The sequence below is a fragment of the Lygodium microphyllum genome, chromosome 28 (genome assembly GCF_053477565.2).
Source record: "Lygodium microphyllum isolate KBCC chromosome 28, Lygodium_microphyllum_v1.1.10, whole genome shotgun sequence".
Lineage (NCBI taxonomy): Eukaryota > Viridiplantae > Streptophyta > Polypodiopsida > Schizaeales > Lygodiaceae > Lygodium > Lygodium microphyllum.
This window is the reverse complement of record NC_141162.1, coordinates 23,707,465-23,721,655: the sequence shown is the minus strand read 5'-3', so window position 1 is coordinate 23,721,655 and position 14,191 is coordinate 23,707,465. Positions and strand designations below refer to the sequence as shown.

Here is a 14,191-nt window from a genome sequence, read left to right as displayed (position 1 = left end):
TGTTGATTTTTGATAATTTTTAAGACTGTTGTGCTGGTTGTCAAGAGTTGCCGACCAATGCGGGATGTCAAGCCAGACGCGCAGAAATTTATAGCACTCGATTTGGACACCGAATGGGGAAATGGCCAACAAATGGGTAAGATTTGAAGGGGTGGACCAAAGTTTGGCCAAATGGTCATGACCCTTGGGGGGGGGGGGGGGGGGGATGTAGCATTTTATGGAACATCAAATCGTGGACAAAAAAAAGATGAAGAAAAAGTGGAAGAAGGGGGCGCCATCAGACACCGAAAATTGCGCTTGATGGAGGGAGGAGGCATCATGCTGGTTGTATACAATCTACCAAACAGATCATGCGCCTTGTCTACTTCCTGTATGCTGACTCTATCGCCGCCTCTCGCCCGTCAAATGGTGGCCTGGATGAAGATATCTGTTTCTAGTATTTCTCTCTCCTCCCTCTCTCTTCCTTAAGGGGCTGTTCTTGTGTGGAAGAAAACAATGAAGAATGATGGAGGAAAGCTTATCCGGATGAGACCGGATTGCTTCCCGATGGATGGAGACATGAAGAGTGCTATTCTTGAAGTTGTTGAGCATTAAATGCATGCTGGAAATCAGTCCCTTAATCAAGATCAAGAAACCGAGACCTGAAAATAAGCGGTAATGCTATTTTTATAAAGAAAAATGATCTTTTTATCCTCTTTGATTTATGAAACTTTGTTCATATGGGATGAAAGTTCATTATAATATTTTTTGCCATGAGTTTCAACTGTTTGCAACCTGAAAATAAAAAAATATAAGGCTACATGGCCAGAATTAGTGTTAAAATATATGAAAAACACGCGTTTTAAGGGTAAAATTGTGTTTTTTGCTATATAAATGAGAAATATGATATGTCACACCAACTAAATCTGAGTTTTTGCTATCAATGAACCTAAGGGCCACAGCTCACAATCAATTTTTATTTTCAGTCATTATTTATTAAAGAAAAATAGAGAAAAATGCCTAAAATGGAAAAAATGAGTTTAAAAATAGGGAAAATAAGAAATGGGCTGAGGAAAATTAGAGAAAATTATATCTATGTTTGTGCAATGTATAACGATGGCAAAGCATGAGGTTGGCCTCGGTCTGTCCCCGTTTCTATGTTTTGTGGTATTTATCATTCTTTTAAAAGAGAGAAATGCATAGAAACTCTATCTAACCGAACAATAATGCAAAATGCTAAGAGTTAGATGAAGAGGGGTTGAAACATTGAAAGATAAGACAAGATTTGATTTATGCATTGCACTTGGCAAATAGGAAACGGTTTAAATAAAGAGGATGGTAGCATGAGCATATAGCTCGGTGCCTCCTTTCAACGCAACACGCATTAGTGAAATTCATGGAAAGAATGCTTTATGCACCATGCACGATGCTAATCTTTCTTTTGTCTGAGCACATAGCCATACACGATTTGCATTAAGCGTAATAATTAAAAGGTATCAGAAAAACCTCCTGGATGCATGGCACTTGTCTTCCTTAGGTTGTGACCAACGATGAGCGTGAGGATGTCCTAAGCTGTAGGTTAGTCGTTGGGTCCTAAGGGAAAATTATAGTGAGAAATGGTACATCCTGGAACGTAAAATATTGGTACCTTGAGAGGAGTTTGTGCTCGTTTGTGTTATATGTTTAGCAGTGCATCAAAGGGCCAATCCCTGCGATGTAGGAGAGCTGCAGTGGGGCTCCGACTATTAGTCGGTGGTGGAGTGCCCGACGGCCAAGGCATGAAGTCCCAGGTTTAGGTTAGGTATAGTTGAGGGAGGTCTGGGTAGTCGTTGCCTCCTGTAAAGACATAGCCAGGCATTGAAAGACTTGTTTTAGAAGGTAGTCCTGGTGACCCTGTTCTGCTAGCCTGCTAGGCAGCCGTTCTCGGAGTTCTTACTAGTTGTGAGGCAGTTAGAGAAGCGTGCCAGACAAAAATAATGATGAAGAAAAGAAATCCTGAATATCTTAAAGAAAATAAATATATACAAAGGTGTGTAAAAAGGGGTTCTAACCCCCTATAAAAATAGAAAAGAAAAGAAAGGAAATTTTATAAGCAGTTGATCATCACCTAGTGAAGGCCTGGTAGGTTCCTGGGAACGATGCCTTGTATTCCTAGGGGTGGCATCTTGCTGGGAAAAGAAGAAAGTAAGGACGGTTGGAGCGAAAATAAAAGTGAGCGTTAGAAAAGGATTAAGTGTGGCCTTGCGAGGGCTTGGTAGGTTCTTGGATACCGAGACAGGACCTGAGGCCAATGCCCTGTTGTCCTTGGGTCACTACGCTCAGCTCCCTCCTTTTTACACGCCCGAGTATGGAAGGATAAAAGCCTTAAAAGAAGAAATGTGCTAAAAGAAAATACCTATTGATCAGGCTATAGGAGTCCTCGCCTAGAAGGAGCTCCTGGTTGTGTTGTCCTTAGTCAGGTAGGTAGTTCAGGCCACCACTTAGGGCAACCTCTGTGATAGTTCTTTTTAGTTTGGCCGTATTGGAACAGTCGGTTAGTAACTAGCTTCGGACCTTCTATCAGATTCTGCTAGGCCTACTCTTTGTGGATGTCATGCCTTGGTTTTGTCAGGGGGTAGGGTGAGCATTATGATGTGTTTAGTGTGTATCTATTTTGTATCAGCTTGATGCTTCCTTTGGTTGTTTTTGTGCAGATCTACTGTGGGATTCGATAGGCTGAGTTGCCCTATCCCGTGGTCGCCAATGAGAGTGGAGTTTTGATGCGAGAAGTGCTTAAAAATAGCCAAAAATTACGAATATCAAGGGAAAAATATTCAACGTCGAAGGCGGCAGCTCTAGCTGGGAAGATTTTAAGCGTCAAGTGCTTTAAAGGTGCCCGAGCGACACTTGTTGATTTTTGATAATTTTTTAGACTGCTGTGCAGGTTGTCAGGAGTTTCCGACCAATGCGGGATGTCAAGCCAGACGCGCAAAAATTTACAACACTCGATTTGGACACCGGACGGGGAAATGGCCAACGAATGGGTAAGATTTTAAGGGGTGGACCAAAGTTTGGCCAAATGGTCATGACCCTTGGGGGGGGGGATGTAGCATTTTATGGAACATCAAATCGTGGACAAAAAAAAAGATGAAGAAAAAGTGGGAGAAGGGGGCGCCATCAGATGCCGAAAATTGTGCTTGATGGAGGGAGGAGGCATGCTGGTTACATACAACCTACCAAACAGATCATGGACCTTGTCTACCTCCTGTATGCTAACTCTATCGCCGCCTCTCACCTATCAAATGGTGGCCTGGATGAAGATCTCTGTTTCTAGTCTTTCTCTCTCCTCCCTCTCTCTCCCTTAAGGGGCTGTTCTTGTGTGGAAGAAGACAATGAAGAATGATGGAGCAAAGCTTATCCGGATGAGCCTAGATTGCTTCCCAATGGATGGAGACATGAAGAGTGATATTCTTGAAGGTGTTGAGCATTAAATGCATGCTGGAAATTAGTCCCGTAATCAAGACCAAGAAACCGAGACGTGAAAATAAGCGGTAATGCTATTTTTATAAAGAAAAATGATCTTTTTATGCTCTTTGATTTATGAAACTTTGTTCATATGGGATGAAAGTTCATTATAATATTTTTTGCCATGAGTTTCAGCTGTTTGCAACCTGAAAATCAGAAAATATAAGGATGCATGGCCAGAATTAGTGTTAAAATACATGAAAAACACGTGTTTTAAGGGTAAAATTGGGTTTTTTGCTATATAAATGAGAAATATGATATGTCACACCAACTAAATCTGAGTTTTTGCTGTCAATGAACCGAAGGGCCACATCCCACAATCAATTTTCATTTTCAGTCATTATTTATTAAAGAAAAATAGAGAAAAATGCCTAAAATAGGAAAAATGGGTTTAAAAATAGGAAAAAATAAGAAATGGGCCGAGGAAAATTAGGAAAAATTATATCTATGTTTGTGCAATGTATAATGATGGCAAAGCACGAGGTTGGCCTCGGTTTGTCTCGATTTTTATGTTTTGTGATATTTATCATTTTTTTAAAAGGGAAAAATGCATAGAAATCCTATCTAACCGAACAATAATGCAAAATGCTAAGAGTTAGATGAAGAGGGGTTGACACATTGAAAGATAAGACAAGATTTGATTTATGCATTGCACTTGGCAAATAGGAAACGGTTTAACTAAAGAGGATGGTAGCATGAGCATATGGCTCGGTGCCTCCTTTCAACGGAACACGCGTTAGTGAAATTCATGGAAAGAATGTTTTATGCACCATGCACGATGCTGATCTTTCTTTTGTCTGAGCACATAGCCATACACGATTTGCATTAAGCATAATAATTAAAAGGTATCAGAAAAACCTCCTGGATGCATGGCACTTGTCTTCCTTAGGTTGTGGCCAATGATGAGCGTGAGGATGTCCTAAGCTGTAGGTTAGTCGCTGGGTCCTAAGGGGAAATTATAGTGAGGAATGGTACATCCTCGAACGTAAAATATTGGTACCTTGAGAGGAGTTTGTGCTCGTTTGTGTTATATGTTTAGCAGCGCATCAAAGGGCCAATCCCTGCGATGTAGGAGAGCTGCAGTGGGGCTCCGACTATTAGTCGGTGGAGTGCCTCCTATGTGTGTGTGAGGAGGCATTATGCCTATGTACTTTGGGTTCTCCCTCTGAGGAGTTAAGGGAACGCTGAATTATAAACTATAAATGCAGGAATTAAGCTTTAGGGCAGTGTGTCTTTTAGCATTAGATTGGCGCTCTTGGTCCGCGAAGCCGTGAGGGTGTTTGTGTGTCATGAGCATGAGGTCCGGCTAGTGCTATAGCCTGTGCCGGCCCATTTCAGGTCCCATCAATCGGTCATGAGAGTTGTGTAGTAGCTTCAAGGAATGGATTTAAGCAAAAGCCCCATGAAATTGATCAAGAATTCTAAAATTTTCTCTCTACTATAATAACAGTCCATTTCTAGGGTTTGTATGAGAAAGAAGAGCTCAAGAATTACCATTGATTCATGCCAAAGTTGAAGGAGATTAAGTGGTAAGTTTGTAAGGACTATGGCCAAGCCTCATGGAGCTTGATAACTCCATTTTAAATCATTCATACAAGAGTATGTTTTCAGCGCAAATAGCGCAAGAAATTCAGACTTGTTTACTTCAAAATCACATGAGCCAAGCAATGGCTTATGCATACTCTATGTGATGCTTACAAGATGGAGAATTAGCTGGTAGAAGCCATGGAGGTAGATGAAGTCTTGGTTGAGAGATGAGAGCATTGAAAGATATGAACCAGCACAGGAAAGGCAGAAGCCAGCAGACCAAACGAGGGACCTGCAGGATCGCTCTGAGGCATGCGGTGATGGAATTAGGCCTCAGTCAGCGGTGATCGACCCTACAGTCATGATAGAAACTGGATATGTGATGGTTGAGAGCCCAGGGCGAGTGACCGTCATCGAGTATAATACCACAGATGGTGATTGACATCCTGACGACACTAAGATAGTGAGTATTCCTGAGGATGGCACAGCTAGGATAGTCGAACGAATCCAAGAAGGCACAGAAGATATTAGTATTGAACCTCTCCCAATTAAGGCGACCACAGATTGCAATGAACCTTCAGCTGCAGTCCTCCGAGAGGAAGTGCCAACTCTACTGGATTTTACTGATCATGGCCGAGAAATTGAACTTGTTCAAGAGAGCACAGACCATAATGAACCAGTCGAAGAGAGCCCGTCCACTCTAGTGTACGACATTTCTTGTAGTAACTGTACCAAAACTGAACCACTTGCAGAGAGTACCAAAGGTAATGAGCCAGTACTACCCCATGAGAGTGCTCTAGAAAGTGAACCAGCTATCTTCAATGATCCGGTCCTACCAAACGTTGCACAGACGTGAAATCAACTCTCTTTTGAAATCGACTCTCTTTACGAAGGCATTGATTTCTATTCCACCATTACTAGAGCTAGGTTTGAGGAGCTGAACATGGACCTGTTCGAAAAGTACATGGAGCCCATGGAGAAGTTCCTGAGGGATCGCTTTAATGGCCCACAAGTCCACAGGAGGCAAGGCCCCCTGCAAGAAGCTGGCCACCAAGGCTGCCCACAAGTCTGCCCCTACCGGAGGTGTCAAGAAGCCCCACCACTTCAGGCCTAGGACGGTCGCCCTACGCTATATCCGCAAGTATCAGAAGAGCACGAAGCTCCTCATCAGGAAGCTCCCCTTCCAGAGGCTTGTGAGGGAGATTGCCCAGGAACTCAAGACTGACCTCCGCTTTCAGAGCTTTGCCGTTCTGGCCCTACAAAAGGCCTCAGAGGCCTACCTAGTTGGCCTCTTCGAGGATACCAACCTTTATGCCATTGATCTGTGCTTTGATCTTTACTACCTTACTTTGAGGATCCGCCACCTGCGATCTTGCAAAATGGTGCTCCCTTTTCTCGTTGAGATGCAAGGAATGGTGCTTTGTAGGTCATAGAGAGAGATTAGGTCACGAAGAGAAGATCATGTCAAAGAAAAACTCCATGGAAGCTTCAACAATGAGGAGAAAGGAAAGTGAAAGACCCTGGGTCTCAGGAAAAAAAGTAATTTAGCTTAGCAAAATTTAAAATGCCTTTAACTTACATGGAGAGATTCAAGTAGATGTTAGAGTAGTCTCTAACGAACATCCCTCTTTGACACATGTATACCATCTTCTTTGAAGCCTTTCTTTTTTCAAAAGAAAAACAAAAACATCAATCATTGCTTGCTTGAACTCCTCCCAAGTGAGAAAGTCTTGCCCAATCTTGCACATGTATCACCACCAAGTATAGGCATAACCTTCAAGATAAAGAACCTCAAAATAAATCTTGGGTTCTTCACTTCGAGGATAAAGAGTGAAGTACAATTCAAGCTTGTTAATCCCTTCCTTCCATTCTGAAGGTGAAGCGTTATCCCCTTTGAAATTAGTTCTAAGAGTGATGCCTAAAAGTAAATTGCCCAAAACCATGAGATGAGGGTTGACCATTTGAAACATGCTCTTTATTTGAGAGATCATGGGCTAATCTTCTCCCATCATTTCTTCTACCTTCATGAAATTGATTGTCAACTGCACTTCCTTTTTGCACACTAGAGGGCTGATGGTAAAAAAAACTTATAGAAGGGGTCGCATCCATGCTAATCACCATCCTATCGATTGTTATCTTGTTCCCCTTCATGTCTAAGACTATCTTTTGGGTTGCTAAACTAAGGTCTTGTGGTATGAATGCCATGAATTTGTGAAGGGTGATGGTTACCCCTCACTCTTCATGGTTCTCCTCTTTCAAAAGTATGCATAACTAGCTGAGAACTTTTTTTGTTTGGATGGGATAAATTGTCAACAAGAGCGATTCCATGTGGATCTTCAATAGTTTGAGGTTCCCTTTGTGGTTTGCTACCAATTTCTTTTATAGCTGAAATGAATTCTTGAAATAAAGATTTGTTGCTTTGCTGCAGAGGTTAGTGATCCTCTTGAAACAAACCTTGATTTATGTGTATTAAGCGTTCATTCAATATCTTCAAATCCTTGGAAATACCTTCATTCATATGTCCCAACTCTTTAGACATTAACAAGTAATCATTCACTGCATGTAATTCATGTGTGCCCTCCATTTCTTAGTGTGTGCTATAAGTAACACCCTCATTCAATACTTTTGTAACAGGGTCTTTCTTCTTATTCTTGGCCATTAGAAAACAATGTTGTAGTATTAGACAATTTGTTGATAAATCTCATGGTTCTCTCAGAATATAACACTAATCCCAATGCTTAATAGCTCAATGGAAAGCTTATTATATGAGAATATACTATATTTGAAAAGTTTTCAACTTGGGTTGGAGATTTTAGGTAAAACAGTGTCACCATGTATGTTGTTTGGGTATTGTCTCACTGTACTACTGTCAGTAAATCAAAAACAATAACTTGAGCTCTCGATATTGGATCAACAAGATTTTTTATTGAAATCAAAGCTTAGGATCCCCTGTTTGAAAGGAACTATCAACTTCTCAACATGGATCAGCACAGAATTTTTTGTAATAGGATCTTTTGTGCTGTGAATAGAAGTTTCCTACACCCTGTCCACAACCTGTAAGTGCCATGTTTGACCCTGTGGGAGTTCCTTGTGTGAGAGTAACCCTTTAAAATCCTATAGAAACCTAAAGAGGGTTATGGCACACCTGTAGGGCTTGAGAATGACTTGTGAAATGGTAGGTACTTACTGTATAGGCCTGTGAAACTGTGACCACCTACTAGAGGTATCCAGAGAACCTGAGATGCCTTACACCTCTTCCAATATTATACCTATGGAACTTCAACCATTTGTAGCTCTCTAAATAGGAACGATCACTATTGTGCTATTTTCAAACTCTGTCAATGGTGGGCATGTACCTGCATTTAAACTTGAAAATTGCATGGACTCCGAGATTGAGGGGTGTGCAAAGTTCCTCCTCAAGCCACGTTGTGCACCCCTTTAGGGTCATAATAAAGGAGGGAGGGTCACCTCACTATTATCTTCTCGACTTTCCTAGCATTCACCTTTTTATCATGGAAATCAACATGGCAAGTACATTCTAATGGTTGGCTAATCAAACAAGGATGCTATGCATTGACTAAAGTCTTTGGATTCTTCAATGGAATGCAAGTGGATATTAGGAAATGACTAAATTGAAAGCTAGGGATAGAGCATTACCCTTTTGCAGTGACTCACTACTTTTACAAATATCCCACTAACCATTTTCATCATTATTTTAGTCCTATAGAATCAATATTCAATCATCCAATCAAATTCCAAGTTAGGTAGGCAGTGAATAGCACTTATGCAATCAAATTGGCATCAATTTATGAATGGTTAGAAAAGGGAATTCATAAAGCAATCACAATCAGTCCTAGGTTGAATTCTACATGCTCTTTAATGGTGATTTAAGAGGATCTATTACACTCAATCTTTCTTTATCAACACTAGGACTGATTCAGCAATATGATGGAAATAGAGATTCTGTTGAAAGCAATAGAATTACCTCTTCATATTGATGAATAGTAGTATATGAACCACAACCAATAAATACTCAACACAATCCATTATCAATGGATCAAGATTGAAGAACATAAGGCCAGCTTTAAGAAGAATTTATCCCATGATGGTTGCTTCTATATGTAACTTCAGCTCCCAAACATAAAGATTGCTCCAATGCATTAAGAGAATCCAATACCTGAGTAGAAGTCCATAATAATTTGTTGGAGAAGATTATTTGAGCCTTGAAGAATCCAAATTCTTGATAGAATCAAGAATTTTTAGACATTGCCATGTTTCAGAGACTGGAAATGCCATCAATCTTGATGGAATGCTTCAATGTAACTCCTTGATAGAATCGCTTGAATCTAACTTCCCCAGATTTTAGACAATAAAAGCCCCATGGATTGAAGCCTCAAGAAAGAAAAATTTGATGAAGATTGATGGCTGCCCTATTTTGTTCCAATTTGAGATGGGAAAAATGCTTCAAATCTTGCTTTAATGCTTCAATGTATGCCCAATGTTGGTTGTAAATGCTTTCCTTTCACTTCTTGAAGCTAAAAGGTACCAATATGGACTCAAAACTTAAAGAAATCTCTGAAATTTTCATGCTATCTAGGTTCAACCATAGCTAGGATTATGATAAAAGAGATCCAAGGTTGAAGAAGAGTGAAAGATCAAGTAAGAGATGGCTAGTACTTCATGTCAAGGCTACATTTGACCATGCAAGAGAGGGCATAGCTTGAGGATGAAGTCATGGACTAATTCAGGAGAATAGGAGCATGTTGAAAAGTGATGCAAACTATCATGGACATATTCTTGCACCACATGATGAGAAACAAGCCAAAGATTAAGCATAATGGTAGTCTACAAGTTGCTTAAGACCTCATCAAGCATCCTCTGCAGGTAGCATGAGAAGTGATGACCATGGGAAAGAGATATGAGAAGAGAACTCCATGAAAGCTCTCACAAGGAAGTTTGGAAAGAGGAAAGAGAAGCTTGCTTCAAAAAGTAAGTGTAGTTTAACTCTTCCAAACGTGTTTAGACTCTAGTTAAGTCCAAAAACCTTCAAAATGGCCCCAAATTGACCCAAGCCACTAAAATAACCTTGAATATGCTATTATTCCTTTAGGCCTTCTTCAAAATCTAAAAATTTAGTCATGACTTATTGTAGAGAACCTTAACTAGTCACGGTTTTGATTGTGTCAAGTCCTATGACTAATTCTTGACCTCTAGTTACCCTGTGCCTAGTCTTGTAACTAGATTCACCATGAAAATGACATTTCCATTGGATCAAAGATTTGCTTTGATAGTAATGTAAAGAAGTTAATTTCCATAGGAAACAATTTAATTGAAAATACAAAGAAATATACTAATTTGCTAAGAAACCATAGCCAAGATAGCTAGGCTGAAATGATATTACCATTAATGGCTTAGAATCAGTTGATAAGAGACTGCAACATGGTATGCACCCCAAGCTATGGTGGCCAAGAGTATGCACCCTCTTAGATAGTGGGAGATTGAGACCTCAAATATGAAATGTTAGAAATGGCCAAAAAGATCCTTGGCAAGTTACAACTTAGCCTTTTATACTAAACCCTAGTAGGCTAAATATTGGCTAAGGCATTAAGGCATTTTTACTCTATTATACTATACCTAGTGTATCCACTCTACCCTTAAGCACACTCATATGTAGGCTAGGACACTTGGGTGTGTCCAATGCTCTTGCAAACCTCTTTGCACATAGAACCCATTTGCATTAAAAAATTGCACTTGCAAACCAACCATACCTAGTGCATTATTGCATTAGATATCCACTGAGGAACATCTTGTGCTTAAGCATCTTCTACCCTTGTTGTGCACACACTTGAACACATCCCACATTAAAACACATAGGGTAGGCAAAAACTCAAGTGCACCAATATTTAGGTACATTTGCACGTAGTCCCACTTAGCCTGCATTATATCTAGGGTACGCATTATGAAGAATCAAGCTCATCTATTCGATTCCTTATCTAGCTATAAATTAGTTGGATGTCATGTGTGCCTCAAAAAATGAGTTGGGATCTAACTCCAATTAGGAGTATGATTAGGTTAGCATTATATTTTGACTCTATTGTAGTTGTGTGCAGTTATCTATATTACTCAATAAATAATGAGAAAGACTACTAAGTGCACTCTACTCTGTGAGGTTGCCTCACTCTGTGTGTCTCTCTCTCCCTCTACATCTTGAACATGGTATCAGGGCTAGAAGGCCTTGTGTGGCAATGTTTACTGCAAAGTGAAGGATGTTTATTGCAAAGAAAAGGAAGTGGAAAACAAGGCATCAACAAGAAAAGCGCAAGGTAGAAAAAAAGGAAAATGTACCCTACTAGAGAGTGGACTCAGAAGACATCTAAAAGCATGGGAACAACCACCAAGAGTACAATACACAACCATGGAAGCCGAAAAGCAAGAAGGAACACCTTAAATATAAGGGCGTAGGCAAAACCTTTGTAAAAGAGTGTTGACGGGCTCTCACTAGTCGTGCAAATTGTAAAGGTAGATGCGTAGTAGGAAAGAAGCTAGAAAGATAGAAGAACAACTAAAAAGGGCCTAGGCTATGGCCGGCCATGTAAAAAGGGGATGACCACCCAAGGGAAAGAGGGTTTTGTATATAAAGTTCAAAAAGTGAATGAGAGCTCATTCTTTGGTGTGTGGCAAAGTGGACTCTTCTTCTTCTTCTCTTCTTCTCTTCTCTTGCTTGCTTGTGAGTGCTTGAGGGAGAAAGTGTGAGAGTGTGAGGGATTGAGTGTGTGAGGGTGAGGAATCTTGGAGGTGAAGCCCTCCACCATCTCCCCTTTTCTTCTTTTTCTCTTCTCTTCTCTCATCTCACGCAGGCTATGGAGGATGGAGCTTGGAGGTAGAGGCTTGAGGATGCTTGAGCTTGCATCACAAATCGTGGAGCTATTGGAGTGCTTGAGAGAGGAGGCAACTCTATCGAGCATCAAGGTAAGCTCATTACACTCGTAGAGAGGGATATCACATTGGCTATGTGAGAGGTAGCCATTAGTGCTCACTTGAAATGCTTGAACAATAAGCAGTCAGTGGGTCTTGGCGGTTAAGCCTCTACATTTTGATTCTGGGACCAACAGATTCAAGCTTGAGTGCTTGCATGCTTCAAATCGAGCATCGAAGTAAGGGTTTTATCCCCAAACCAGAGCTTGAGATAGATAGGATATTTTGAGTCTTTAATTCATACTACAAGTAAGTATTTTTTATTTTTGATGGTTAATTGGGTATGAGAATTTAGTTCAGTACTTTGTGTTCGATTCTTGTTGCATTTAGAGTAGGGTAAGGTCAGGAAATCGATTGGAAAAGCGTAGGGTTTGCTACTATAAAACAAGCCAAACAAAGCATAGATCTAAGAAAAATAGGAAGGAGTGTTAAAGGGGATAAGTGAGGGGCAGGACTAGAAAGAATCTTGTGAAACAAGGGTTTAATAGCCAGGAGACCAAGGGTGAGCTCATTTGAAACCCTGGTCATTTGAGAGACCCCCGAATCCTATTCAGATGGTCTACGTGACTCAGGAAGGAATCTCAAGGCCCTATTACTAGTGCAAGGGTAGAAACTTGGAGGAAAATAAGATGCATCCTTACAAATTGCAAGAATCGTCCTATGGACAGGATTTGTATCTCAGTTGAAATTTTAATATAAAGTTTACTTTCAAGGAATTTTTTTGATCTGTTTTCGTGTAAGCTTCGCAAAAGGCATGCAATGTGTCCTGCTATTTGGTAAACAGAAAAGTCTCTTATGTCAAGATTGTGGGAGAGAAGGAAGGAGTCTCACTTGTAGCTTTCTTGCTTGCACAATGGGGGAATACACACACAGGTGGAGGCTGAAAATAGTTTTCCTCTTCTTAGTTGTGTAAGCCAAAAGAACCCTAACACGAAGAAAGCAAAAGGAAATAAAAAAGACACAGGGCAAAGGCAGAAAAAAGGTAGCCCGATAGAAGAAAGAAGAGGAGAAAAGGCCAAAAGCACAGAGGCAACCTTAAAAAGTCCAAGGCAAATGCAAAAGGGGAAAGGCACATTTTAAAGTACAAAGGTGCACCCTGAAATCTTGTAAAAGAGTGCCAGGCGGTGGAAAATCCGGAAAGCTAAAACAGAAGATAAAGACAAAGGCCAAGGCAAAGAGAAACGGAAGACAAAGGCACACAAGGAATAGCGCAAGTCAAAACTTTTGTAAAAGAGCACAAGCGCATCATAGGTTAATTCAAGGAGCGCTGGGCTCTCATCCGTGCAATTTATAAATATAGACGAGCGGTGGAAAGGAAGCTAGGAAAATAGAAGGACAATGGGAAAAAGGGCCTAGGCTACGGCCAGGCATGTAAAAAAGGGGAAAAGGAGATGACCGCCCAAAAAGGGATTTAGGGTTTTGTATATAAAGTTGAAAAGTGAATGAGAAGCTCATTCTTGTGTGTGGCCAAAAGTAGCTCTCTTCTTCTTCTTTTTCTTCTTCTTCTTGCTTGCTTGAGCTTGTGCTTGAGAGTGGGAATGTGAGAATGTGAGGGAGTGAGTGTGTGAGGGTGAGGGACCGGGGAGGAGAAGCTCTCTATCTTCTCCTCTCTTCTTCTCTTCTCTTCTCTTCTCTTCTCTTCTCTTGCTCGCAGTGATGGAGCTTGGAGCGTGGAGCTTGAGAATGGAGCTTGCTTGAAGCTTGCACTTGGATTGTGGAGCTACCGGAGTGCGCAGAAGAGGAGGTAACTCGATCGGCATCGAGGTAAGCTCACTATACCCATAGACATGGATGGCGCGTCGGCTATGTGAGAGGTAGCCATCAGTGCTCGGCTTGGAATGCTTGAAACAATAAGCAGTCCGTGGGTCTTGGCAGTTGAGCAAAAGCTCCCACATTTTGGTTCCATTACTGGGACCAATGGATTCAAGCCTTGAGCACTTGCGTGCTTGGAATCGAGCATTGAAGTAAGGATTTTCCCCCTAAACCGATACTTGAGGTAGATAGGTAGGAAGCGAGGGAGTTTGAAGAAGTATTCGATCTCCTTAGCAAGTAGGTTTTTGGTTTTTTGGATTTGAAAAAGCATGTTGGAGTAGGGTAGTTATTTGCTTTGTGATTTGGGTGCATTAGGGTAGGAAAAAACAAAGAAAAAAAAGAAAAACAAGCATTAGGGTTTTTGTTGTCATAACAGGGCATGAGGGTTTGATTC

The 14,191-nt window shown here is 40.8% G+C and overlaps 1 protein-coding gene across 1 annotated transcript; it reads left to right on the top strand.

The window, feature by feature from the left end:
* The first annotated feature begins 6,011 nt into the window (after positions 1-6,011).
* On the top strand, positions 6,012-6,443 carry LOC148011252 (histone H3.2-like). Its single transcript, XM_087670335.1, has one exon. It carries the CDS (start codon positions 6,012-6,014, stop codon positions 6,441-6,443), a length of 432 nt encoding a protein of 143 aa, XP_087526461.1.
* The last annotated feature ends 7,748 nt before the right edge of the window (positions 6,444-14,191 follow it).